This window comes from Xenopus laevis, chromosome 3S (assembly GCF_017654675.1).
Source record: "Xenopus laevis strain J_2021 chromosome 3S, Xenopus_laevis_v10.1, whole genome shotgun sequence".
NCBI classification, from domain to species: Eukaryota; Metazoa; Chordata; class Amphibia; order Anura; family Pipidae; genus Xenopus; species Xenopus laevis.
The window spans coordinates 91,510,490-91,537,703 of record NC_054376.1 but is presented as its reverse complement, the minus strand read 5'-3'; the positions used below and the strand labels follow the sequence as shown (position 1 = coordinate 91,537,703).

At 38.9% G+C, this 27,214-nt stretch overlaps 1 protein-coding gene across 1 annotated transcript; it reads left to right on the top strand.

Annotated features, from left to right (window-relative positions):
- nudt4.S (nudix hydrolase 4 S homeolog) lies at positions 1-26,729 on the top strand. Its single transcript, NM_001094367.1, is given in 5 exon segments — positions 1-320; positions 17,872-17,982; positions 22,111-22,155; positions 23,458-23,542; positions 25,244-26,729. Coding segments are annotated over 5 exon segments (543 nt in total). The 5' UTR covers positions 1-221; the 3' UTR covers positions 25,447-26,729.
- The last annotated feature ends 485 nt before the right edge of the window (positions 26,730-27,214 follow it).

The following is a 27,214-nucleotide window of genomic DNA, read 5'->3' as shown; positions in this document are numbered from 1 at the left end:
ACTTGAGTCCATGGAGAGGACCGTCTTTCCCGGGTCACGTGTAGCCATCAGCTGCAGCAGCGTTCTCTAACCTTGGGCCGGCACTGCTCCTGCTCTGGTCGCTGCGCGGCTGAGGGGGCGTTGTGTCCCTGCGTGTGTGTGTGAGTGTGTGGAGAAGGAGCGGCGGGGATCGCGAGTGACAGCACAAGCAGCCGAGAGAGGGAGGAGGAGACGCCGCCTCTATGATGAAGTTCAAGCCGAACCAGACTCGGACGTACGACCGGGAGGGCTTTAAGAAACGGGCGGCCTGCCTTTGCTTCAGGAGCGAGCGGGAGGATGAGGTGAGGCACCCGGCCTTCTTGAACCCTTTGGCTCCCCCCAGCGGCTGGGTTGTTCATCGTGGAGTGGCGAGGCCTGTCTTTATACAGGAGCTGTCTGGCATGCTTCTTTCTGCCTACAGCTCTGCTTCAACTGCACACCAGCCCTGGCCTGTCCTGCTGCTCTTCTGGGAGTTGTAGTTCCGCCACAGCTTTAAGGAGGCCGGGTTGTACATCCACGCTGCCCATGTGTTTCTGGCCTGATCAGATCTTAACCCATCGCTGTCAGCCGAGTATTGGCTATTTGACAGGCTGGGATTGAGTGACACTTCCTATATTTAGCGTCTTGTGCCTCACGTCCCATTTAACCCCGTTTATTCAATGTGGCTGTTGAATTGGAGCAAATTTAATGGCATTTCCCCGGCTACTTGGGAAGGAAATATGTTAATGATGGGAGTTGTAGTTGCCTCTGCTTTCCTGTCACTTTTTGTCTATTTTTATTTAATGGTATTTTATCTGTGTGTGCATTGCAATTCTTTTTTTAACCTTTAGTAATCGCTTACTTAAGACTTGCAGGTATAATCTATCCCAGGGATATCAGTAGATCTCAAGACACGGTCAACAAACCGCTCGTGTTAATCAGCCTCCTTTTTCATGCTTTTAATTCAGATACTGTATGTATTATGTTAGTTACCTAAGAAATATTGTTAAATATAGCAATATACATTTTCCCATAAATAAGTATTCAAGTCATATTTTCCATAGAACAGAATGCTTTTATGGATGTAGATCATAATGGGACAAGATCACTCTCATTAGTAAGGTATGGTCGCTTCTGATCTATTCATTTCCCCAATGAGCTGTATAACTGTGACTACAGAAACCATTTTTATGGCCCCTATCACCTGCTCATTGGTTCCCATGGGCTGTCAGGTTTCCCTGTTCTCTCTGTGGGTCTCTTCAGTGACCGCTTTCATGTTTTAGAGGATACCTTTTGAGCACGATATTGGCCAGGTGAAATATCACATTTTTAAAGAACCAGGCACTGCTTTCAATAGCAATTACAACCTGAAAAGCCATTTAAAAATGTTGAATTTGCTGAATGTGTGGTGCCTTTCCTCAGAAAACTTTTCCCTTTGTTTTGTTGTAAATTTCTGATCATGGATGAACTGCCTCATGTGTGTATTACAGTGCAAGGATTGTAGGTGTGATTCCACCCAGGGTACTTTCTGCAATAAGTTGTATGTTCACCTCGTTTCTGCATGGATTCCTCCTACAGTCCATACATAAAATGGGACCTCAGGATGAAAGTTCCACTTGGGCAGGAGCTTGTGTACAATCTGTAAGATGTTCCAGTATATTTTGGAAGTGACAGATTCATAAGAGTGCGGCCATAGACGCACAGATAATATCGTACTAAACTAATTTTCGTACAATATTCAGTGCATGTATGGTGGGAAAAGAGCCAACCGATATCGGCAGAAGACTTGGATGTCGGACTGGACAGAAAGTTTTGATCAGGTGCCTTTAAAGGCACCCAAACATCAGCCATTGATAGTACAGAATTGTCAGATACAGGTAGAATTCTATTGGTTCTACCTGTATATATCTGACGATTCAGCTCTACTCGTGTGTTTTGAAATGAATGATCAGTCTTGGAATGATCTTTTCCAAGAAAGATTGCAATTGTTACGTCCAGCTTGTCTGCCAAGGGGCTTTCTACCTGTTTCCCCGATTGATATCTGGCCAAGATATTGATCAGGGAGGTTTTATTTTTCTGGCAATCAAAGGGCCGATTTGGCTAGTTGCTACAGTCTTCTTCCCTTCTGCTTCTGGGCTGGGGATTATTTTGGGACTCTTTTACTACAGAAATATGGTGTCTTTATCCTTCTAATATTGAGACATTCCTAATAATTATCATAAGGTCGTCAGTATTGTATTTGCTAAAACAGAATGATACAAAGAAATATTGCAAGGCTTCAGCTTTGCTCAAAAGCCTTCTTGCCCTACTTAAGTTAATTTTTTCTTGTGTTTTCTTGTAGGGCTGGTGGTTCTCCTTTAATTTAACTTTTCGTATGTAGTAGAATGGCTAATTTTAAGCAACTTTTCATTTGGGTTTTTTTTTCCCACCTTCTTCTATTTCCAGCTTTCAAAATGACTGACTTTCTATAGGACCTTATAGCAGACCCCTGGCATTTGCCAGAACTCTCAGATTGCCTTTCAGGGCCTTGTTCATGCCCTCTCCTATTCATATTCTATTCTGTCATTCAAATCCGTGCATAGTTGCTAGAGTAATTGGACTAATGTCTAGTGTTCTCTTGCATATTTAAGGTCCCCATAGACGCAAAGATTTTTCGTTGGTGAACGGTTGATTTCAGTGCAATCCGACCAATCCATCAAATTATGGTGAGGTTAGTGGGAATCGAATGATACGATTTTTCATCCAGCATCTGTCAGAAAATTGATTGGCCAGGTTCAAAAAAAAAAATTAACGGTCCTAGTGCAATCTATGTTTGCAGGGCCAAGCAGGCAGCTATCCTCCGTTTTTCTGGCAATGTCGCTTGAAATGGTCTTTTTAGTTGATGGACAAATCGTACGTGGTCTCACGATAACAAAAAGATCTTTTAAGGATTTTTACATCTATGGCCAGCTTTACCCTTGCTTTGCACTCTAATTGGAACTTGTATATCAAGTTTTGTCTAAAACTTGCTTGATTGGTATCCTTCTGTGATGGAGTATATAACTGGGCTTCACTGGTCATGGGGGGGGGGTAAGGCTACTTAAAAAGACAACTGATGTAATTAAATACAAGTTTATTATGAATTCAAGGTTTGACACTTCTGGTCACTACTCATAGTATTGCATACAAGGTGACAGGCATAACTGGATTTACACTTTTCAAACTGGAACCACTTAATTATATTGTTCAGTTTATAGGGTAAAAGCTGGCAATTATTCTTCATTAATAATTAAGTTGTTTTTCTGTGAGAAATGAAAAAGGGCACTTACAGACACCGCTTTCAATCAGATGATGTATGGTCTATATATTCTTATGAATGCTTGAACTTGCATAAGATAGATAGACAAACACACACAAAGTGGCTTGACTAAAATCCGTTTCACTGTTCATGCTATTACCCATGGGCACAATGTAGTTTATTGGCACTGTGCTTGATGCATTCTAAGGGTACTGGCTCACAGGGAGATTCGTTTCTCACATTTTAATCTGCTCTGCTGCAGGGATATACCATTGGCAATTTACTTTATGGCTGATGGGAAAGTATTTTTGGGAGATCTGTGTGATTTGCTCGTTTGTTTCCACTATTTTTACGATTTTATTTTTTCCAGCAACCCTCTCTTTTCAATTGTATTTAAATGGATTGTTCACCTTTCAAATAACTTTTTTTTTCAGTTTAGTTGTTTTCAGATTGTTCACCAGAAATAGACTCTTTCAGTTGCTTTCCATTTCTCAGAAGGCTCTGTTGTAATATTTTGTAACTATTGTATCAATTCTAACAGCTGACTTTAATGAAACTTGGGGATTCTGCTCAGCAGGGACAAATATATGAAATGTAATTTATGTATCCATTTAGAACAGTTTACAGTTGGTGATCCCTATCCTCAACCTGCTTAAGAAAGAAAACTTCAATAATCGAAAACTGCCGCAAATTGAAAGTAGTTGAAAAAAGTCTTTATTTCTAGTGAACTATCTGAAAACTATGGAACTTTTTTTTTTTTAATTTGGCAATAAATTATATTTTTAATGCTGACATACTCAGAACATCAATTCATGTATGTTCCAGACTGTCTCTGGAAAAGCTAGATGTTAGACTTGTGCTGTGCAATCAGCATGCATGGTCCTTATACTAAAAAGTGCAATAGCAAATGTGCTATGTCTAAAACGTTTCTCAGCACTCCCAACTAAACTGTATCTTTGGGTTTCTTTGTTTGTATTTTTTCTTTAGGTTTTATGTTTTTTTTTTTTTGTAGTAAGGCTGTCTGCCTTATTTCTATAAAGCCATGGGCACACACAGCTGTATTTTTCAGGCTAAGAGAAACAGATCTGCTCCGTTTTTCTTAGCCACTTTCCCTTCCGTGTAGTCTCGCACAGGCAGCGAAGCAAAGATTGGCCAAAGATGGCTCCTTTTGTTTGTGCCGACCTCTATTGCATGTGAGCGCACACAGGCGGATCAATCATATTGATTGAGATGAGGCACAGAGCAGATTCACAGGTCTAATTGGCTGGGAAATAATTAAAGGAACAGTAAAACCAAATAATTATAGTGTTTTAAAGGAATGACAATATAGTTTAGTGTTGCCCTGCACTGGTAGAATTGATGTTTTCTTCAGAAACACAACTATAGTTTATATAAACAAGCTGCTGTGTAGCCATGGGGGAAGCCATTCAAGCACATGATACACAGTAGATAACAGATACGTTGTGAAGAATCCCATTGTATACTACAGAGCTTATCTGTTATCTGCTGTGTATCCTGTGCCTTTTCTCCTTTATCAGCTTTGAATGGCTGCCCCCATGGCTACACAGCAGCTTGTTTGTATAAACTATAGTAGTGTTTCTGAAGCAAACACACCAGTTGTAACATTGCAACAGAATATTTTATTTTCATTACTTTAAAACACTTACATTTTTTGGTATTGCTGTTCCTTTTAAGCTGAAGTTAATAATGCTTTTGTTCTGGAAACATCTAGGGAGGCTGTAGAAAGTGATACTATTTTAAATAAGGATGCATCGAATCCAGGATTCGGTTTGGTATTCAGCCAGGATACGGCCTTTTTCAGCAGGATTTGGATTCGGACAATTTGCACTATAATGTTCCATTCCTTATTGAAATCACATGCGCAGGGAATTGTGGGGTTTGGAGGATGCCCTCTAAGGACAGCTGGCTGATACAAAGTAACAGTAGTCAGCCAGCTCAGCAAAGAAGTCAGACAGATCAGCAGAAGAGCAGGGGGGATAGGTTTAGGGAACTGTCAGAAACCATTAAAAATCATGAAAAGTCTGCATATTTTTTAATTGATGTATAATGCAAAGTTGCTTGAAACTATGTTTACTTTTCAAAAAGCTTAAGTTAGGTTTGTGTTGAGTTCCACTTTAACAATATTAATCTGGCCCTTTGTCCTATAAGGTTAAATGGCTAATTTCCTACAGTCTGAATTCTGCAAGGAAGTAGCTGAAATACTGTATGGGATCCTGTTGATGCCACAAGCCTGCAGCAGCACAGTATTGGGTGTCACTACTTGCTAAAGAGCATTTGTCCAACAGTGGTAGGTAATCCCTTGTCTGTGGAGAAAGAGTGAGCCACCTTTTTCCATTGCTTTACAATGTTGCCAAACAAGCAGATCTTTTGCTATTTTTGGCCAGTCAGGTGATAGACTAAATCAGGTCTTCCTAATATTTTGCTCCTTGGGCCAGAGTTTGGATGACATGGATCGTTTGCAGACCCTTTAGGAGCCATACTTGCACAGAGAATGAAACTGTTCATATATAAATCAGCTGTGTGAATAAATTGTGTACATCCATTATTAAGAAGGAAATCTAAACTAATGTACCCATTGTTTTTGTAGATTTATGAAGTTGGCAATTTTTAAAACTAGGGATGAACCCCTGAATCCTTCGCAAAAGATTTAGCCAAATACCGAACCAAATCCTGGAAAAAGGGAAAACATTTTTTACTTCCTTGTTTTGTGACAAAAAGTCAAGCGCTTTCCCTCCGCACCCCTAATTTGCATATGAAAATTCGGATTCTGCCGAAAAAGTCCAAATCCTGCGCATCCCTATTTTTAAACATACTATCCAACGTCTACTTGTGGGTTTTAATATTCAATAATTCAAGATATTGTGTATCTATACTAGTTGCATATTCTGTATGTGTCTAGTGTTGTGACTTGCTGCTATTGATGGGCGAATCTGACCCATTTTGCTTTGGAAAAAAATGCATGAAACTGAAAGTTTGCAGAAATACATTAGTCTATGGGCAACTTTTTTTTTTTTTTTTCACTCAAGAGTCTATGGGCATCATTTCACTCAATCAGTACTCTCCCTCTGCTTGGGGCTGAACATTTCAGCATAATCCATATTGGGTCCACTGCTTACTGACCTTATTATATCTGTGCACTGAGCAGAGGGAAACAGTTGCTGCCACTAGGTGAAAAGTACCCCACCAGGTAGATGGAAGATGGGAAAAGTCCATAGCAACTTTATTTGAGAAAAGTATTAAAAATACAATGGCTTTTGGTAAACCGCATTTTACCCTTCTATTTGGCATAAGTGTAAATTCATCTGAAAGCACAAAATATGGAAAAATTGACCCACTTTCACCAAAATATAAGTGTGAAAAGCGGCACTGAAAATATTGGCGTGTTTCGGATATCCTTAATTTAATTACTTTTTCCATGTTCCTTATTATTAAGGGAGATTTAGTTGCCTGGCGACTAATCACCTCTTCTTTGGGGTGACTAATCTCCCTGAATGGGAGCTTGACAAAGGGGTATCACCCCGAAACGTTGCTTCTCTGCAAATAAAGACACAAGGGATTTCCCTGTTTGAATTGCCGTGTGTGCCAGTGTATTTCTACTATTTAATCTCCCTGAATGCCTTCCCTCTGTCTTGCTCCGGCTATAATGGAAAGTCGCCTGTGGCATGGCACACGCGGTGCTTTGTATTCCGAAGTCGCCCGAAGTTTCCTCGTTTGCCGACTTCAGAATACGAAGTGCCGCATGTGCCATGCCGCAGGCGACTTTTCATTGTAGCCGGCACAAGACAGAGGGAAGGCGTTCAGGGAGATTTGTCGACCTTACCCTCAGAGTTGAATTAGCCCTGTTGAAATGTTTTGCCTTTAAACAGCCCTGTTTACCTGCGACAGCTGCCTATGCTACCCAGCAAGATTGTATAATTGAGGAATGGTAACCAGCACATCTCTACTCGGAAATGCTCAAGCAAGTGTTTGTGAGTGGAGGACAACTAGTTGCTGCTCATTGTGCTCCTATGCACATTGTCTCTTATTGGATATCATTAGCAGCATTCACAAGAGGATTGATGTTTCGACTGCTACAAGGGTGGTTTAAACATACATGTGTTGTAAACCTAAAAGAATGCTCCTTCTTTCATGTGTTGCTCACTAAAGTTTGAGGAACAACAAATCTGCAGTGTATCAGTTAGATGTGCCTGTGTCCGGGCCAACTCAGTAGTTCCAGGTACAGTCCCAGTTTAAGGCTGAAACTAGAGGAAAATAAGCCCCTGTAGCATTAGCTGTAAGGAAGAATCAACTACAACCTTAGACTTAGATAAGTATGGGTGATTCTTCATCTGGCTCATTATCCTAATATTTCTCTAAAGAACCAGGAGGTTCCTCAATTCTAATAGTTCCATTTTCAGTGCTTAGTGCAAAAGCTATAGACATCTCTTTATTCAAACAAGCAACAAAAAATATTTTTAGCCTGAGCTCATTTTAATGAAGCTGTGTGGAAAAAGGGCGTGTATTGTCACTTTGTCTAGTGTACTGGCAGGTCTGTTTCCTTAAATGTTAAGTAATAAGTGCTTCTTTCTGAAACTGGATCTTAAGCTAGAGACCTTTGCTGGAATTGCATTGGCAGCTCCTTGTGAAAAGACATGCGAGTTATCTCCTAGAGTCCCCGAATACTATAATGCCTGCCTTAATTGCTGTAAATTGTGGAAAGTGCTCTGAGTCCCACAGGGCATAATTGAATTGTAAATATAGTGCTCCTTTGCACTTCCATAACTCACTTATTACCAGGTGCAGTTTTCTTGACAGACATACATGAAATACTATACTATTTATAATGACAGGTTGGCCTGCTTTTCAGGATGATGTATTAGGGACTCTGTGTATAGTACTCTTATGTAATAATAATGGTATGTATGTATAACTTTATTTATAAAGCTCTGTTAAGGAGCTGCAGCACTGTACAGTGCATAAAAGTACAATATATATAAAAGTATACATGGGGGAGACAAATCACATAAATATATACAGAATCATATCAGGAAAAAGATCTTAAGTGCTATATGGTAAGAGACATAGGGGGTTATGTAATAAATGACATGAAGTTTGACTCAATGGAGACAGTGTTCTGGCCTCGGTGCAGCTTTTTACACTTTAGATACTGTGTTCTTTCAGTTTCTCTTTCATGTGTTTATACACTCATTTTAGTGCTGCATGTTGCTTCATTATGAACTTTTTCCAATTTGCACGTTTGCTTAGTTGGGCACTTGATATGAGGGATAATTAGCAATGCACATTATAGGGTGGTGGAACATATGGCTACTTGGGGAGATTAGTTGCCCAGGGACAAATCTGCTCTACTTCGGGCGACTAATCTCCCCAAAATGCCTTCCTGTCGGCTAGAATGTAAATCGCCGACAGGATAGTTTGGTTTCAGTTAGATTTAAATCCTACTTAATTTTGTACTATTGTATGTACGTGTTTGCTGGCCTTGCCCCTTGAACGTTCTCCCCTTGTTCAGGCTGATCAATCAGACAGTATACCAGATCACCCACTTATTAGTTAGATTGGCCTATGAATAAGTACCAATTGGTAGGAAACGTATAAGGCAGCAAACTATGATGTCTTAAAAATCCCATCTGATCGAGGACCACATTGGTTCATTGATGCTGTCCTCGATACAGCTGCCCATATTCTCCTTGTTGTGATGGGCCCACGATCGAATTGGCCTGATATCGCCCACCTCAAGGTGACATCTGGGAGAGATTGCCAAATGAATGGAGAAAGGTTGCCAAATGAGTGGATCTCTGAATGTATGGCCAGCTTTATTTGTGTACTTTTGCTCTCCGGTATTGAATGTGGAATCTTGGGGGTTCATGCTTGATTATTTTGCTGCATATAACTAAAATCTCCTAGTTGATCGGAGCAATATAACTTGTAGTACTACATCTATGTTAAGTCCGGTATACATGGCAATCCACTCCAAATAGATGGCTTTTTGTCTGACTTATGCTAGTTGTCTGCTATATCCAGTTGTTCAGCCCTTGGCCAACACTTGGATCTCCCCGTGCATACCTATCACAAGTGTTCATGCCTGATGGCATCTTCATCTAGCTTGCCCAATCAGATGCTGGTCCCAAAGCATAGGGTTTGGACTCCATACAGTGGCCTGTAGGATGCCAACATCTGTTTTTAGTTTACAGGAAATTTTAGTGGTTTTTTTTTTTTTTTGTCCTAATCAAGCATTTTTGGTTATGTTTTGTAATAACAAACACTAATTTGTTTGAATTCATAAAGACTAGGAATATGAAATTGATTTTATATACCTGTATTATTTTTGTCTTTTATATTTTGCATATTTGCAGACCCTTATTAGGTTGTCCACTGCCATCTTTGACATCTTGCATGCACACATTTGAATGCCCCAGTCCTTCAGATACTATCAATGAAATATAGTACTCATATGCAAGTCACTGCAGGGTACCCTTTAAGTTGTGATCCCACAGCAGCTTTGAACCCTGCCTGTTTTATTTTTATATATGTGCATCCAAACCCACTAAACAGTTACAGTATAAGCCCAACTCATAAGTGATAATTATATATATAAAATGAAAATATATGATTTTTTTTTTAAATGTCACCCTTGGGAGATGCAATTTTCAATGTTTAGGTTTAACCATACCCATCAATGAACTTCAAGCCAATTGAAGTGTGTCATGCCTAAATGAATCCAGGCCACTGAGGTTGATATGGTAGGCATATTAAGAATGTGTTTGCTAGAGCTGAAGGGGACAAGAAGGGGCATTAAAGGACCAGTAACATCAAAAAATTAAATTGTTTTAAAGTAATAAAAATATAATGCAGTGTTGCCCTGCACTAGTAAAACTGATGTGTTTGCTTCAGAAACATTACTATAGTTTATATAAATAAGCTGCTGTGTAGCCATGGGGGCAGCCATTCAAAGGAGAAAAGGCTCAAGTTACACAGCAGACAGCAGATAAGCTCTGTCTGTCTAATGGTGTTATCTGTTATCCATTATCTATCCTGTGCCATTTAGCCGTTTTTCAATTTCCGCCATTGCTACACAGCAGCTTGTTTATATGAACTATAGTAGTGTTTCTGAAGCAAACACATCCGTTTTACCAGTGCAGGGCAACACTACATGATATTTTCATTACTTTAAAACACTTTCAGTTTTTGGTGTTACTGTAACTCTTGAGTAATCACTGGCAGTTGAAGATGGACATATTTGAGGTTTGGGCAGCCTTGAAAACTGTAATTGTAGGACACTGCCAAAATACACGACAGCAGTAGGTCAGATGGCATACTCTCCAAGTATTTTTCAAAGTTCTTAAAGGTACAGTAACATCAAAAAAATTTGTGTTTTTAAGTAATAAATATGTAGTGTTGCCCTGCACTGGTAAAAGTGGGGTGTTTGTTTCAGAAAGACTATCATAGATTTATATAAACATGCTTCTGTGTAGCCACAACACAAACAGTAGATAACAGATAAAATATGTAGAATGCCATTGTATACTACATGGTTTATCTGTTATCAGCTGTGTATCTTGTGCCGCCCTTTTCTCTCTTTTTCAGTTTTGAATGGCAGCTTCCACAGCAACCCAGCAGCTTGTTTATATAAACTGTAGTAGACTTTTTGTCACGAAACAAGGAAGTAAAAAATGTTTTCCCCTTCCACCCCCTAATTTGCATATGCAAATTCAGTTTGGTATTCGGCCGAATCTTTCGCGAAGGATTCAGGGGTTCGGCCAAATCCAAAATAGTGGATTCGGTGCATCCCTATTTCATTCATTTTTTACACTTTCATTTGTTGGTGCTACTGTTCCTTTAAACATAGGTGAATGCTGATTCTGATGGTTGTAGTGCATGTTTTGTCAGTCAGCCCCTCTCCCAATGCCGCATGAGTTCTAATAACTTTGTGATCCTTTACTAATGTAGCTTTGACCTGTTTCAGAAGATAAAAGCAATTGGTTGGTTACTATGGACTGCTACTTTAATACCTCTGTTTATAAAGTTTAAACAACTACTAAAATTCACATTTCTTTGTATAGCAATTCTCATGCATTTTTAAAGTCTGATTACATTAAGTGACTGTTAAAAAGGCTGTGTGTATGCACTTCTTTATAGTTAGCTTGCTTTATATTTACAACCACTGAAATTTAGTAGCATTTTGAGCTTAACATTACAATTCTGCACACTTGCATTTACAGTAACTATAAGGGGCAGATTTACTAAGGTTCGAGTGAATTTTCGAATTTCGAAGTCATTTTTTGGATACTTCGACCATCGAATAGACGACTTCGACTTGAAGTAAAATCGTTTGAATGTTCGACCATTCGATAATCGAAGTACTGTCTCTTTAAAAAAAAAGCTTAGACTTCAAAACTTCGCCAAATTAAACCTGCTGAAGTGCTATGGGGACCTTCTAGACCATTTTTCTAAGTCTTTACACACATCGAAGTAAAATCGTTGGATCGTATGCTAAAATTGTTTGAACCGTTCGAACGATTTTACTTTGATTGTAGGATGGCCAAATTCGGTGAAAAATACTTTCAATTCGAGGGTCGAATTTCGAAGTATTTATCACTTCGAAATTCGACCCTTGATATAAGTCTGCCCCTAAGTGTGTGTTTTTTTTAAATTTTTTTAAATACATTGTAATGCAGAACATACAGGTATTCTATTAAAAAAATAAATAAAAAAAAACAACAAATCTCAAGGGGTTCTAATACAATACACAAAATTAAATACACTTACAGTTCTTTCCCGAGCACTTTTGCAATGTAATTATCCTAAACTGCCTCTAAAAGCGTTTTTCTGATGAAACTTCTTTAAAAGGCAATGAGGATTGTTATAAAGCTTGGCTGGGTAGGTGTTAAAACCCTGTTTAGAAGCTAATTTCTACCACAAACGGTGATTGATCAGTATTCACAATATACATATGCTTTTTTTCTATTTTGAATATAGTGTCCTTTTTACGCCCTCCTTCTATTCCTCCTTAATCATGGGACTTGATATCATTAGAATGTTTTCATAATGCAATTGTATATCAACATTTAAAATATACAGACAGTATAGGTACTAAACACATTTAATATGCAATTTATCATGTACCAGGTGACCTTATTATTAACTGGCCTTGAAACCATAACTTCTACTTTGACATATTACTATTGCAGGCTAAAAGTGGAATTTGCTTTGAATATTTTTTATTTTCGTGGTCAGCTTTACAGAAACAGAACAGCATCTCCGTGTTTTATTCACCTTGGATTTGTATACCATAGCAAATGCTGATTAGAAATATTTAACAAAGCCGTGGCTAATTTGGCGTAATGCTTTCCTTCCGTGCTATGTTATTGTTTATGGGAAATCTGGCGTGACTGAAAGGTACTTTTGTCTGCTAAGCAGAAAAAGGGAATCCGACCATAATAATTTACATCCTTTTAGCTTTGACTCGTTACATTGTACTTATTTGTGATTTAATTTATCCAGTATTTGTAGCATCACACTTGATGTACACTACCATAACATTTTCTAAACTAAAACCTGTAACTGCAGAATTAAAGAAAAACCATAATGTAGGTCTCTATAAAAATATCTTGCATAAAACAGCTCATATGTTAAACCCTGCTTGTGTAAATAAACCATTTTCATAATAATTCAGTTCACAAAGGATTCAGGGGTTCAGCCGAATCCAAAATAGTGGATTTGGTGTATCCCTACTTTTTTAGTACAGCTCTCCTTATGTTCAGACAGAACTATTACACCCAGAGGTGGGATGGGTGGGCAGGTTGCAGGCAGATGGTTTTTAAATTGTCTAATAAAGATGGATTTGTTTTAATACGTTCCGGTTCACATTTACTGATACCAGCTGGCGGTGTCCGCAACCCCCTTATCCTTGGATTGTTGTTTGCCGCGGCCAGAGCGGACCCAGCGGTTACATCTACCAGGCTGTCTGTGCATGCTCACCTCTCCAGGTTTGGATTGCTCTCGTTTGAATTTCCTCTGCAGGCAGATGGTAGGCTGTGTTTGCTAGCCTGACCTCTCCATACTTTTTGAGCCCCACTAGTAATGGAAAGGTGGTTACTTATATACTCATGCTTGCCCCACCCTGCTCCCTTCAATGATTTCTGATATAGAATGGGGTGGCCATGGGTATATACATTGGCAGGCCAGATTAGGGTCAAGCACGTTGGAAAAAAAAGAAAATCTTCAAACCATGTGACTAATTGTTAGAACATAATAAACGGTTTGTCGGAAGTGTGAGAATTTCATATGTAGTTGGATACAAACATACCTAACCTCATTCTACATAATAACAAGTGGAAGCAGTGGAAATGTGTCTTCTTGCGTGATAACTGCCATTTCTGGCAGGCTGACCGAAAGTTACCATAGAACACTACCTTTGGCATTATCTATTCAGCCAGGTCAAATTTGAAGGAGGGCAATATCTGCCTATGTTTTCTATGGTGTCTGCTAGTGGCACTGTACCATTGAAACTAAAACTTAAGGCTTCGGTGTCTAATGACAGTTCTGTGCTTCATACTCTTCAACAGTCATGGGGTATATTTATCAAAGAGTAAAGCTAGAGATCACAACAGTCACAGAGTGAAATTCTACCACTCTCCATTCATTTCTATGGGATTTTGAAAGGCGTATACAGTGGTGTGAAAAACTATTTGCCCCCTTCCTGATTTCTTATTCTTTTGCATGTTTGTCACACTTAAATGTTTCTGCTCATCAAAAACCGTTAACTATTAGTCAAAGATAACATAATTGAACACAAAATGCAGTTTTTAAATGAAGGTTTACGTTATTAAGGGAGAAAAAAAACTCCAAATCTACATGGGCCTGTGTGAAAAAGTGATTGCCCCCCTTGTTTAAAAAGAACTTAACTGTGGTTTATCACACCTGAGTTCAATTTCAAAGGTTATAAAGCCATTTCTAAAGCTTTGGGACTCCAGCAAACCACAGTGAGAGCCATTATCCACAAATGGCAAAAACATGGAACAGTGGTGAACCTTCCCAGGAGTGGCCGGCCGGCCGACCAAAATTACCCCAAGAGCGCAGAGACAACTCATCCGAGAGGCCACAAAAGACCCCAGGACAACATCTAAAGAACTGCAGGCCTCACTTGCCTCAATTAAGGTCAGTGTTCACGACTCCACCATAAGAAAGAGACTGGGCAAAAACGGCCTGCATGGCAGATTCCAAGGCGCAAACCACTTTTAAGCAAAAAGAACATTAAGGCTCGTCTCAATTTTGCTAAAAAACATCTCAATGATTGCCAAGACTTTTGGGAAAATACCTTGTGGACAGACGAGACAAAAGTTGAACTTTTTGGAAGGTGCGCGTCCCGTTACATCTGGCGTAAAAGTAACACATCATTTCAGAAAAAGAACATCATACCAACAGTAAAATATGGTGGTGGTAGTGTGATGGTCTGGGGTTGTTTTGCTGCTTCAGGACCTGGAAGACTTGCTGTGATAGATGGAACCATGAATTCTACTGTCTACCAAAAAATCCTGAAGGAGAATGTCCGGCCATCTGTTCGTCAACTCAAGCTGAAGCGATCTTGGGTGCTGCAGCAGGACAATGACCCAAAACACACCAGCAAATCCACCTCTGAATGGCTGAAGAAAAACAAAATGAAGACTTTGGAGTGGCCTAGTCAAAGTCCTGACCTGAATCCTATTGAGATGTTGTGGCATGACCTTAAAAAGGCGGTTCATGCTAGAAAACCCTCAAATAAAGCTGAATTACAACAATTCTGCAAAGATGAGTGGGCCAAAATTCCTCCAGAGCGCTGTAAAAGACTCGTTGCAAGTTATCGCAAACGCTTGATTGCAGTTATTGCTGCTAAGGGTGGCCCAACCAGTTATTAGGTTCAGGGGGCAATTACTTTTTCACACAGGTTTGGATTTCTTTTCTCCCTAAATAATAAAAACCCTAATTTAAAAACTGCATTTTGTGTTTACTTTTGTTATCTTTGACTAATAGTTAAATGTGTTTGATGATCAGAAACATTTTGTGTGACAAATATGCAAAAGAATAAGAAATCAGGAAGGGGGCAAATAGTTTTTCACACCACTGTATATCAAAGGATGAACTTTCTTCCTATAGATAAATACTCTTTAAAATCCCATAGAAATGAATGCAGAGTGGCAGAATTTCACTCTAGAGGACTATGGAGATCTCTCACTCTTAGATAAATATAACCCATGGAATAATCTTTATCATTAAAATCCATAAATGCTCCCATGTACAAATTTAAGTCCATACAGGATGGACTTGTTAAGATGGTATTGTGATTCGTACCACTGACCCTGTATAATGGCTGCTGACTGTTTAGGTGTAGCTAGAGGGTTTGTTTTGTTTCTGGAGGTGGTTTTAGAAGCATTCCTAGATATGTGGTAAAAAAGCTTGGCAATTACCTGTTTTGCTTTAGTCTTTGGCAAGGCAATGGGATGTACTTCATGATTTAAGCAAAAAAAATCCTCAATAGCCTGTTAAAGGGGAGGTACACACACACACTCCTCCTCTTTCTATTCATGCCCTATCTTATTTATATAGGAACGAAGAAAGCAGGTACCGGCACACAGGTGCGATTCAAGTAGGGGACTTAACCCTTACGTGTTTATTAAGTCGACACAACGTTTCGGGGGCAACTCCCCCTTCGTCAGGTGATACAGCCATACATGTGAGACAGGTTTAAATACCCAAAAGAAACTTCCCCCCCAGGATCCCATTGTCCAATGTCCAGAAGGGAATGCAAAATTGTCCAATCCTGGGGAACTCCCAATTAGAAAGTTCAACACCGTATGTGAAAAAAATCTATTTCCCAAACGAAAAAACCTATTTCCCAAACGAAAAAACAGAATTTAAGCAGAACAAAAATTTCCAAAAACAGTTATGAATATACCAAAAAAATTAAATCTAACGAATAAGGAGGATAACTTTCCCTAATAATTAGAAAAATAGAAAAATAATTTTGCCTCACCCTGGAAGTAAATTTCGTTCTTTTCATTCTAATATCTGAAAAAAGTAAAAAGAAGATGGTTAAGCATACGGAAAGGACTGCAAAAAGGAATGCAAAAAACAGGTTATCCAGGAGCAAATGTTATAGAAAACACATTAGACTGAATTCCTCATTCAAACCTTTAGGGGTCTGAGTTTGTAAGGTCCATATCCAGTAACTTTCCCGTTGTAATAATTTTTGTTTGAAATCCTGTCCATGTTTTTTGTTCACTTTTTCTAGAATTTGCCAATGCAACTGTGAGACACCATGTTTATACTCATAAAAATGTTTTGCCAAAATGGTTTCTTGCTTTTTCTTATTTTGTGTATTCCCCACCTCTGGTTGATAATTGCCAATTACAGATTTGTGCTCGTTCAGGCGCACCTTTAAAGATCTTTGTGTCTGGCCTACATATGCCATGCCACACAGACATTTAATGCAATATACAATCCCTTGTGTGTTGCACGTATGTATCCCTTTGATTTTATGGGGAGTACCTTTCAGGGGATGCATTACCTTATCACCCTTAATGATCCCATTACAATGGCCACAATTTTGGCATGGATAAGTGCCGCTATCTTATTTATATTCCACTCTCCCATTTAAATCAGTGAATTCTGAAATTGGAAACTGCTGAATAAAATGCTAAATAACAAAAAAGAAAGAAAACTAATTGCAAATGTTTCCAAAAAACCATTCAATTCATTGTACTAAAAAGTCATTTTAAAAGTAAACCACACATTTCAACAGTGTATATCGATCCTCATTGGTTATAATTGGTGCTTAGTTATGCTATTTTTATCGTACGGGGTCTACATGTAAAGTATAGTGTAATTCAGTATATTGGAAGAATGGTTGGCAGTTACATGTGTAACATGTTTGTGGCATTTAGTAATTGGGTAAAATGATGGATCTGCCTATGATTTGGTGGTACTTAACTTTATATCGTCCTTGTAAACTACAAAAGAGTGACAGATTTTCCAGCCACTAGTCTGTCTAAGCATTAGGCAACCATTACAGATGTTTTGCCTCTTGTGTGCAGTGGGGCTACAATTTCTCAGTGGGCCATTGCTCTAATGCAGTGATCCCAAACCAGTAGCTCGCGAGCAACATGTTGCTCACCAACCCATTGGGTGTTGCTCCAGTGGCTTCAAAACAGGTGCTTATTTTTGAATTCCAGACTTGGAGGCAAGTTTTGGTTGCTTAAAAACCGTCTGTTCTGCCAAATAGAGCCTCCTGTCTGCTACCAGTCCATATAAGGGCTACCAAACAGCCAATAACAGCCATTATTTGACATCCCCATGGAGTTTTTAATGCTGGTGTTGCTCCCCAACTCTTTTTTACATTCAAATGTTGCTCACGAGTAAAAAAGGTTGGGGACCCCTGCTTAATGTAATCTTTAGTGTGCAGCACAAGTGCCAGTTTTGCTTCCCACCTCTTAACACATATAAGTAACAACGTGGATAAGCTTTTTAGCATGCTAACCAGTTTTGTTTGGTTTATAATCACAATGCCTTGGTGTCTGCATTTAACATTGTGCCCTACTTTGCAGGTGCTATTGGTGAGCAGTAGTCGGTATCCAGATCAGTGGATTGTTCCTGGAGGAGGGATGGAGCCAGAAGAGGAGCCTGGTGGTGCTGCTGTGAGAGAAGTCTATGAGGAGGTATCCATTAGAATACTCTATATTTGACTGGATTTGACCCTGCATTTTCTTTTTACAGCTGGCAATTTAAAAAAGCATGAGCAAGAGGTTAAATGAGTCGTTATACTAAAGATAGTAAACATCTATTGACCCACATGCTATAAATGAGTAAATGCAATTCAGAAGAAAATACTTTATGCTTATGTTCAGGTGTTTGCATTGTAGTTAAACAAGAATATCCTGTTCATCCTCTCTTGTGTGGCATATGCCTTGCCTTAGTGACCTTCACGTTGTCACCCAACTATGCTAGTATATGTTTTTGACCATTCTCATCACCCTACCTCTGGTGATTTTAGTAGTGGTGCTGTCCCTAGTATCTATGGAATTCAGTTCCTTTGGTTTAGGCTTACAGATAAAGCTGTAAGCCCTATATCTCCACTCCACAGATATCTAGTATAGGTAAATCTAAAAACCACTCTACTCAGTGATAGCAATACATATGAACCCTTAAAGAAAGACCCAACCAGTGGTTACAAGAAAAAGGTGATAGGTTGCCTACAACAACTTGAAAAGGAGAAAGCCATTGATATGAGTTTTATACCACCACCTATACCCCAGAGAAGCCACACCATGCTTATATGGACCAAGATACACAAAGAAGGAGCCCCACTAAGACCCATTGTCAGCAGCATAAATTCAGTGACATACAACATTGCAAAATTTTTGGCTAACATCTTAGCCCCGTTGGTAGGCAATACAGTGCATCATATCCAGAATGCCAAAGAGTTTGTAACCAAGATTCACAGTGTTACACTAGAGGCAGAAGAAACAATGGTATCATATGATGTCACTTCATTGTTCACATGTATACCTACGACAGAGGCAATTGAGACTGTAAGAAATCGACTGCAACAAGATAACACCCTCGGCAGCAGAACGAAGCTCAGTCCCAAACAAGTATGTTTGTTGCTAGATGTGTGCCTTAACACCACATACTTTCAAGTACAAGGACCTTTTTTATAGACAAAAACATGGCTGTGCAATGGGTTCTCCAGTCTCTCCCATTGTAGCAAACTTGTACATGGAGGAAGTGGAAAGGAGGACCTTACTTACTTTCCAGGGAACTACATGAGTCACTAGTTAAGGTATGTGGATGACACTTGGGTTAAAATCAGATCCAATGAAGTGGCGGCCTTTACCGAACACATTAACTCGGTGGACAATAACATCAAGTTCACAGTGGAAGATGTCCACCAGAACAAACTTGCCTTTTTGGACTGTTTGATATGTATCCAAGAGGGGGGTAACTCGAAGACTGAAGTGTATATAGGAAACCTACTCATACAGATCAATATATGTTGGTTGATTCCCACCATCTGCTGGAAAACAAACTGGGTGTCAGAACTCTGCACCACAGGACGGAATGTGTGGCAACTGAAACAGAGTACAAAGACAGAGCAAAACCACCTCATAGGAGCTTATGAAAGTGTGTGGCTACCCAGACTGGGCCTGTGTCAAAACAGCAGCTACCAAGCCCAACAGGAACACCAATAGAAATAACTGCCCAGAGACACATAGTAGGCGAAACATAGTCATCCCATATGTATCTGGAGTGTCAGAGAAACTCGGGAGGATTTTCAACAAACACCACGTCCCTGTGTTTTTTTAAACCTAGCAACACACTGAGACAAAAACTGGTACACATAAAGGATCCAACACCAAAAGGAAAAACAAAGCAATGTGGTGAGGAGTGCACAGATCTTACATTGGGGAGACAAAACAACTGCTCACCAAGCGAATGGCTCAGCATAGGAGGGCAAACTCTACAGGGCAAAACTCCGCTGTCTTTCTACACCTAAAAGATATATATATATATATATATATATATATATATATATAATCTCTCTCTTGATCGGGCAGGATAAAAAAATCCTGTCGCATCTGTGCGTCTATGCGGTCCTGCGATCTGACCGCCCGTATCGGATCCATTATGATCCGATTGTTGGGCCCTAGGGCCCACGATCGGATCAGCCCAATATCGCCCACTTCCATGTGGGCATATCGGGGAGAGATCCGCTCGTTTGGCAATATCGCCAAACGAGCTGATCGCTAAGTCTATGGCCACCTTTACTCTCATAGTTGGTAGTCCTTATTGATTAGGGATTTTTTTTGTAGCCTATAATTAAGTGCATATAGTAGAAAACATTTTACACTGTACTTTGTGTAAAATGGAACGGTCGTCTCCCATGGACTCTATATCCAAATTTGATTTGGATTTGAAAAATGGTTTCCGTATTCTCTTCAAAAATAAAACAGTACTTGCCGTTAATCCAAACTATGATATTAATCCTTATTGGAAGCAGAACCAGTCTTTTAGGTTTATTTAATATTTACGTGATTATATAGTAGAGTTGGGGTATAAAGATCCAAATTACAGAAAGATCAGTTATCCAGAAAATCCCAGGCCCCCAGCATTCTGGATAAATGGTCCCATAACTGTACTGGTTTTGCTTTTATTGTGCGTGTTTACATGGGATTTTGTGAGTAGTTGCTGTAAGAAAATAGTTTGATTCTTTTTCCCCAAAAAACAGCTCTTTCAATTGGGAACTGCAATGTTCCCTATATTATAAGGCAAAAACATCTGTTGAGTGTTTTAGATAAGTAAAATATGCTTTTTCTTCTAAGGCATAAAGTTTACATCAAGTTTGTTATTGGCATAGTGTAGAACATACCTTTCGTTTATGTAGGCGTCTTTATAGTGTAAATGTTGTTTCTTTGTTGGCCCAGCATTATTGATGGTTTCTTAAAGGGGCAGTATACCCCTTATTTAACACATGCTTAATAGGGCTTGTTCTAGAAATACTTTAATACTTTTAAAATACTTTTTGCGTCAGGAAAAATCTTAGATTTTTGTTATTTCTTGAGTTACACAGGGCAAACCAAGAATTTGAAGTTACTTGATGTTTGGTCCTTGTGATATCACAATGTGATATGTTACAATTCTATTAAAAATTCTGTACTGTTTTTATAATAATAAAACTTGCTATTCTTCTCCCAGCAATCCATCTTCTATTTATGTAGAAGTTCAACATTTTGATGGACAGTTTGGTTAAATGCATTGTATCCAATGTTCAGATAACCAATTTCCATAATAAGATAAATGTAGAGACAGATTGATGAGAGGTGATTTAATTATTTATTTCAGAAAGAGTACAGTTTTTTTTTAAAACTGATTATGTCTAGAAGTTTTTGTCAATAAACATCATTTCATGGAAGCAGTGTATATAATTCCACTTTAAACTTGACTAATCTGTACGACAGTAACTTAAAGGGAAAACATAACCTATTTTATTTTTAATTATGTTTATGTCATCATTTCATGTTCTAATGGTTTATGTATCTGTATGTTTGTATGAGTGGGAGCTGCTAAAGTACTGTAAAATATTTGCTTCAGTGAAAGGGGGCCCAAATTATCATGAAAAATGTTAGTGGTGGGGGCGGGAATAAAATGGGCGTTCTGTGACGCAAAAGGGGGCAGAGCCACATCATGCAATGGCCAGAAGGCCGAAAAAGCTACGTTTTGAGCAAATTGGGGGCGGGCCAAGGGCTTTTTATAAGGGTATTACCAATTTACCAGCTTTACATTGCTAGTAAATTTGTAATACCGGCCCTGGCCTTGGCAGGTGTTTTACTGGCTAGGCCGGTAAAATACCGGCCGGGTGGCAACCCTACTTAAGAGATTATGCATCATTAACATCTGTCCCTTCCCCAATGGAGGTTACAGTCTAATGGGCATGTTTTAAAAACATTGGAGATGAATACCTAAACAGATTTCCATAGATGTTGCCCATAACAACCTATCGGATCTTTCTTTTGTTTTCTAACTTGTAGGTGACTCTTTAAATCGAATTGCTGATTAATTTCCATGTGCAACATCTCCAGAAATCTGTGGAGATATTTATCTCCAATGTTGGTAAACATGCCCCTAAGTTCACAATCTCATTCACCCTTTGGACAATTATATTCGAAACCAAAAAACCTGCTTATATGGTTAGGAGTGTGAAACTAATTTGAATATGCAAATTAGGGTTTTGTGTATATATATATTATGTCATCCTAAACAATTGTTTTTTTTTTTTTTTTTACTAGGCTGGAGTAAAGGGTAAATTAGGAAGACTTCTTGGAATTTTTGAGGTGAATATGTTTCTGTTATTTTTAAAATAATACTGACCATGTTTCAATTAGGGTTCTTGACATGTATTGTCCTTAGGATCTATTGAAATTCCTCTAATGGGCAGTTCAACAGTGTAATTTATGCAAGTGCTTTACTCTTGGCACAGTTGGTTATGTTGCCTCTTAAAAGACCAGTAACCTCCAAAAGTCTATAACCTTTAAAGTGTGCATTTGTTGATTGAGCACCTACAAATCAACCATTTATCGACGACAGACAACTTTTATGTGAGAAATGTTTCATTCCCTGGTTATTTAGAAACCATGGATGACAATGCATAACTCCCCCATTACAACAGGCGCAGTACTACTGTATTCTTTGTTGTCAAGATGGCCACCGCATGTGTAAAAAGTACCTGGCCGACAGCCCTGGGGATGCGATATGAAATATATTGGGTAGCGCTGTATATGTGGTGTGTCACAACAGCTGCAGGCAAAGGAGGCAGGAAAGAAATTAACAGGCACCGATCCACATGTTAAACAATACGAATTACATATAGCTTGCTGTTTCCACCTTCATACAGCCCACGTAACTATAGAAAGCAGACACTACTATTCCTATTGGTGCAAGTAATAAGGAAGGTAGGTCATTAGTGGTCACTGCTGGTCTGTGTTTACATTAAATCAGTGAAAAGCTTCTGCTTGATTTAGTTTAGCGCACATGTTCTTACTGCTCCTGTGAACTGCACAGAATCGTGGTCTTGGTCTGACAGCAGAAGTGACTATGGGAATTTTTTACTATACTACTAGCCAGTATTTCTACAGGTATTTCACTTGTACAGCAAAACTTTGGGGGTCATTTATCAACACTGGGCAAAGTTGCCCATGGGCAGTTAACCATGGAAACCAATCAAATTGCTGCATTCATTGTTCTCCCTACAGCTGCCTGAAAAAAGCCAAGCACTGATTGGTTGCTATGGGTTACTGAAAATTTGCACAGTGTTGGTAAATGAGCCACATTATTTCTTGGGGGTCCCTTGTCCTTTAAATGATTTTGAAACAGTGGCTGTACCATTTGGAAGAGATTTTTAGGGTGAAACTTTCATCTTTGTTAGCATCATAGACCCTGGACCTTGACATACCACAGGGGACCCAATAGGTTTCCATATTACCTCCGTGTACAAGTGCAACACATTTCCCCTTATATATTAATTAACACTGCAAGGATGATATCTGCTGTGTTATTGGTAAGTTGTGGCTGACCGCTTTGTACTTGTGATTTTATGTATTTCCCGTTGATACAGCAATTTTCTTTCATCCAAGCAGAACCAAGATCGAAAGCATAGGACGTATGTTTATGTGCTCACTGTGACTGAAGTACTGGAAGACTGGGAAGATTCTGTAAATATTGGTAAGCTGTGATAACCTTTAACCCTATGCCTGCTATCAGAATTTCACATTTGTGTTTACCGCCAGACACTTTTTCAACATATTGTGCTCTCTTTCTTTAGAGACGTTAGGGGCTATATATTGTTTGTTTTTTTTGGGGGGGTGGGGTGGAGGGGGCAACATAAACATTGCTTCTAAATGTTAACTGAACAGAGACCTATATCAGAAACATTTTATTGAATGCATGAAAATGCAACGGATTTAGAAAATCTGAGTCTCCCAAATATGCAAATGTATATAGGTTTATTGATATATTGGATGTACCTATACTAAATATACCATGACCTGGATGAATGAAAATCTTCATAGTCATATTGCCTTCTGTATATATAAAAACATTTTTATAAGTAGACATTCTGTCAAATTGAACATGGGTAAATGTGTTCCTATTCCAAAACGAACTACAATGCTTTGCTAAAATTACCAAATTTAAAAAAAAAAAATTCAATAAATTTAGAAAAATCTCCTTTAATTCATGCATTGTATCTGCCACTTGCCATTATGTATCAAGGTAAAATATAAGGATATTTTACCTTGATACATAATGGTAAGTGGCAGATACAATGCATGAATTAAAGGAGATTTTTAAAAATGTACTTGCATATTGCATAGGTTTATCCAACTGTGTGGCATGGAGAGACCCCTAAATGCAGACCATGCATATGAATTCTAATGGTTTTCATTTCAACTACTCCAAATCGGCTTGTTTCCTGATTGCTTTTGGCTACTACTTATTGCCATCTGACCTATAGCCCAGGAGCCAGATGGATCCTATACAAGTGGCCATAATTTGTATGGCCACATTCTTATGTTCCATTTATTTGAGCATATAACCTGAATGACTGGACACCGGAGCTCTTCCTCATCTGCCGTTCTTATAACATGGATATATTGTACGTAAGGAGATTATGTTCTCCAACAAGTCCATGGTACAGTAATATCTGTTAGGATCATCAACCTAACATTTACAATCTAAAAAAATGCTTTAAAAGTTAAAGGAGAACTAAACCCCAAAAATAGCATGTTTTGTATACTGAACTTATTGCACCAGCCTAAAGTTTCAGCATCTGAAATAGCAGCAATGATCCAGGACTTCAACCTTGTCACAGGGGGTCACCATCTTGGAAAGTGTCTATGACACTCGCATGCTTAGTGGGCTCTGAGCAACTGTTGAGAAACTAAGCTTAGGGGTTGTCACAAATTATCCAGCAGAAAATGAGGTTTCTCTGTAATATAAGATGATGCTACAGGGCTGATTATTTAATTCTGATGCTAATTGCACTGGTTTCTGTGCTGCCATGTAGTAATTATCTGTATTAAGTACTAATCAGCCTTATATTGTGACATTTCTATTCTATGTGTACTGTATAATGTGAGTGGGTCCCTAAGCTCAGTAAGTGACATCAGCACAGAGCATGTGCAGTGAATCGGCAGAAAAGAAGATGGGGAGCTACTGGGGCATCTTTGGAGACACAGGTCTTTACTGCTAAAGGGCTGTGGTTGCCTTTGGCTCGTACAGAAGCCCACAAAATAATGTAAAACATTTCTAGATACATCTTTAGTTTAACTTTCCTTGTCCGTTAAATACTTTAACCATGAAGCTTTACTCTTGAAACCATTTCATGTTAAAACATAACAGCTTTTTTTTTTTATTTATTTGTAGGGAGAAAGAGGGAGTGGTTCAAAGTGGAAGATGCCCTGAAGGTCCTGCAGTGCCACAAGCCTGTACATGCAGAATATTTGGAAAAACTGAAATTGGGATGCTCACCGACGAATGGAAATTCAGTGGTGCCTCCAATCCCAGACAACAATTCTCTCTATGTTACGTCTGCACAGACTTCTAGCCTGCCATCGACTGTGAGATAAGCTATGTGCATTGTGGGATGGTGCATCATACGAGAAAATGGTCCTAGATGTTGTTATGCCGACATCCTTACAATAAGGCCTGGATTCTCCGTGTTTTGTTTTTCCTTCTTTCTCAACAATTTTGCCATCCTTTCTTTGTTTTTAACAATGTAAATTAGTATTTCATCAAACCAAAGCCCTCTGGATTTTTAAGATGCCCCAATGGACATTTTTTCCACTCCTGTCTTATGTATATACAACTGCTGTGGTTAACATAACTTTTTTTTTTTTTTTTTTTTGGGTGGCCATTTTTTCCTTACCTGCTTTGTTGCTGGAAGGGCTCCGTTTTATTTTTAGATGCATGGTGGACTCTTGGTGCTATGCATTAAATTTCCTCCTGTGTCGTACAAGGGCGATCTTGAAAACAAAACCTTGTTCTCTTCTAGAAGTGTGGCCTTTACCAAATTTAGCTCTGGGGAGGGTCTTTTTGCCTTGCTAACTGCACCAGAAGAATTAACTGGCTTTCAAATATGTTCTACTCTAGTATGATAAAGTAAAACAACTGTGGCATGTTAGCAGCAATAGGAGAATTAGTATAATCTATGGTTTGATTGTATAGATAGCACCACAAGTATATTGTAGCATGATTCATATGGCTTTTCCCTGAAAATTTTCTTCAAAATGTGTGCCATTTTTACATTTTAATATTTACTATAAGAAATTCAGATTGCCTAACTGCTACTAATCTGTCAGAATGTCGGTGAGTTATTTTTTTTTCTAGTGGGACATATCCGTTATCCATTAGTATCATCACTTTCATTTTGTGGTTTTTTTTTTTTTTTTTCCCCCCTCTTTGAGATTGATCTGCTTTTTGGAGTAGAAAGGAAGTTTCTGTAACTAGATATGCATTCTAATATGACTTGGAGTGTTGAGATAGTTGGACTTGTTTAATGCAGAAGTGATCGGCTTTGGGGCGAAAGCGCTTCGCAAAGCATTTGTCAGTGTCACATTGGAAAACCATATTGTAGCATCCAGCAATGTTGCTGCATTATTTTAAGCACTCTGTAAGGATACAATCCTGAACAAATATGAAGTGTAAGAGTTTCCATAGGTTCCAATGTAAGAGGCATATACTTGCACCTTCTGTGAGCTCATAAATAGCCGGCCCTTGTTTCATGGGAGCTTGAAGCCTCTGCTTCCACTTAAAGGAAAGAAAAAGTTGTCCATTTACTGTTTTTGTTTTTAAGATTGCTGAAGAGCAGCATGTGTCCTAAATTAAACTCCAGTTCAGGGTCTCTGATTCACTTGTGTGTACAGTGATGTGCCTACAGCTATTGGGGTCTGTTTCCAAACGATTGTTTCCTCCACCTTGTTGCCATGGAATTATTCCTTTAATAAATATGCCTCCGTATGTGTGCTAAGTAGCTGGATACAAAGCTGGGAATACTCATTAACATCTGGTGAGGTTGGGCAATGAGTGGATATTTGCCTCAGTTGGCAGTGGGCCATATCAAATCAAGCTGCTCCCCAAAGGCCAACAATCGCATCATAATAGAGTCCTGTGCAGAACTATTGATAAGGGGACAGCAATAAAGGGCTTGTGCAGTCCTTGGCATTTTCTAGCCTTTCCAATCGATATCTTACTGAAAAACTGCCAGATCTCTATTGAGAAGCCTAGAAAATTATAGACAGCTTGATAGGAAGGCCCCATACACTTGCTGGGAAGCTGCTGACTTGGCCTTGAGGGGCTTAGCTGGCAGTTTATATTGATCTTAAATTTGGCAGACAC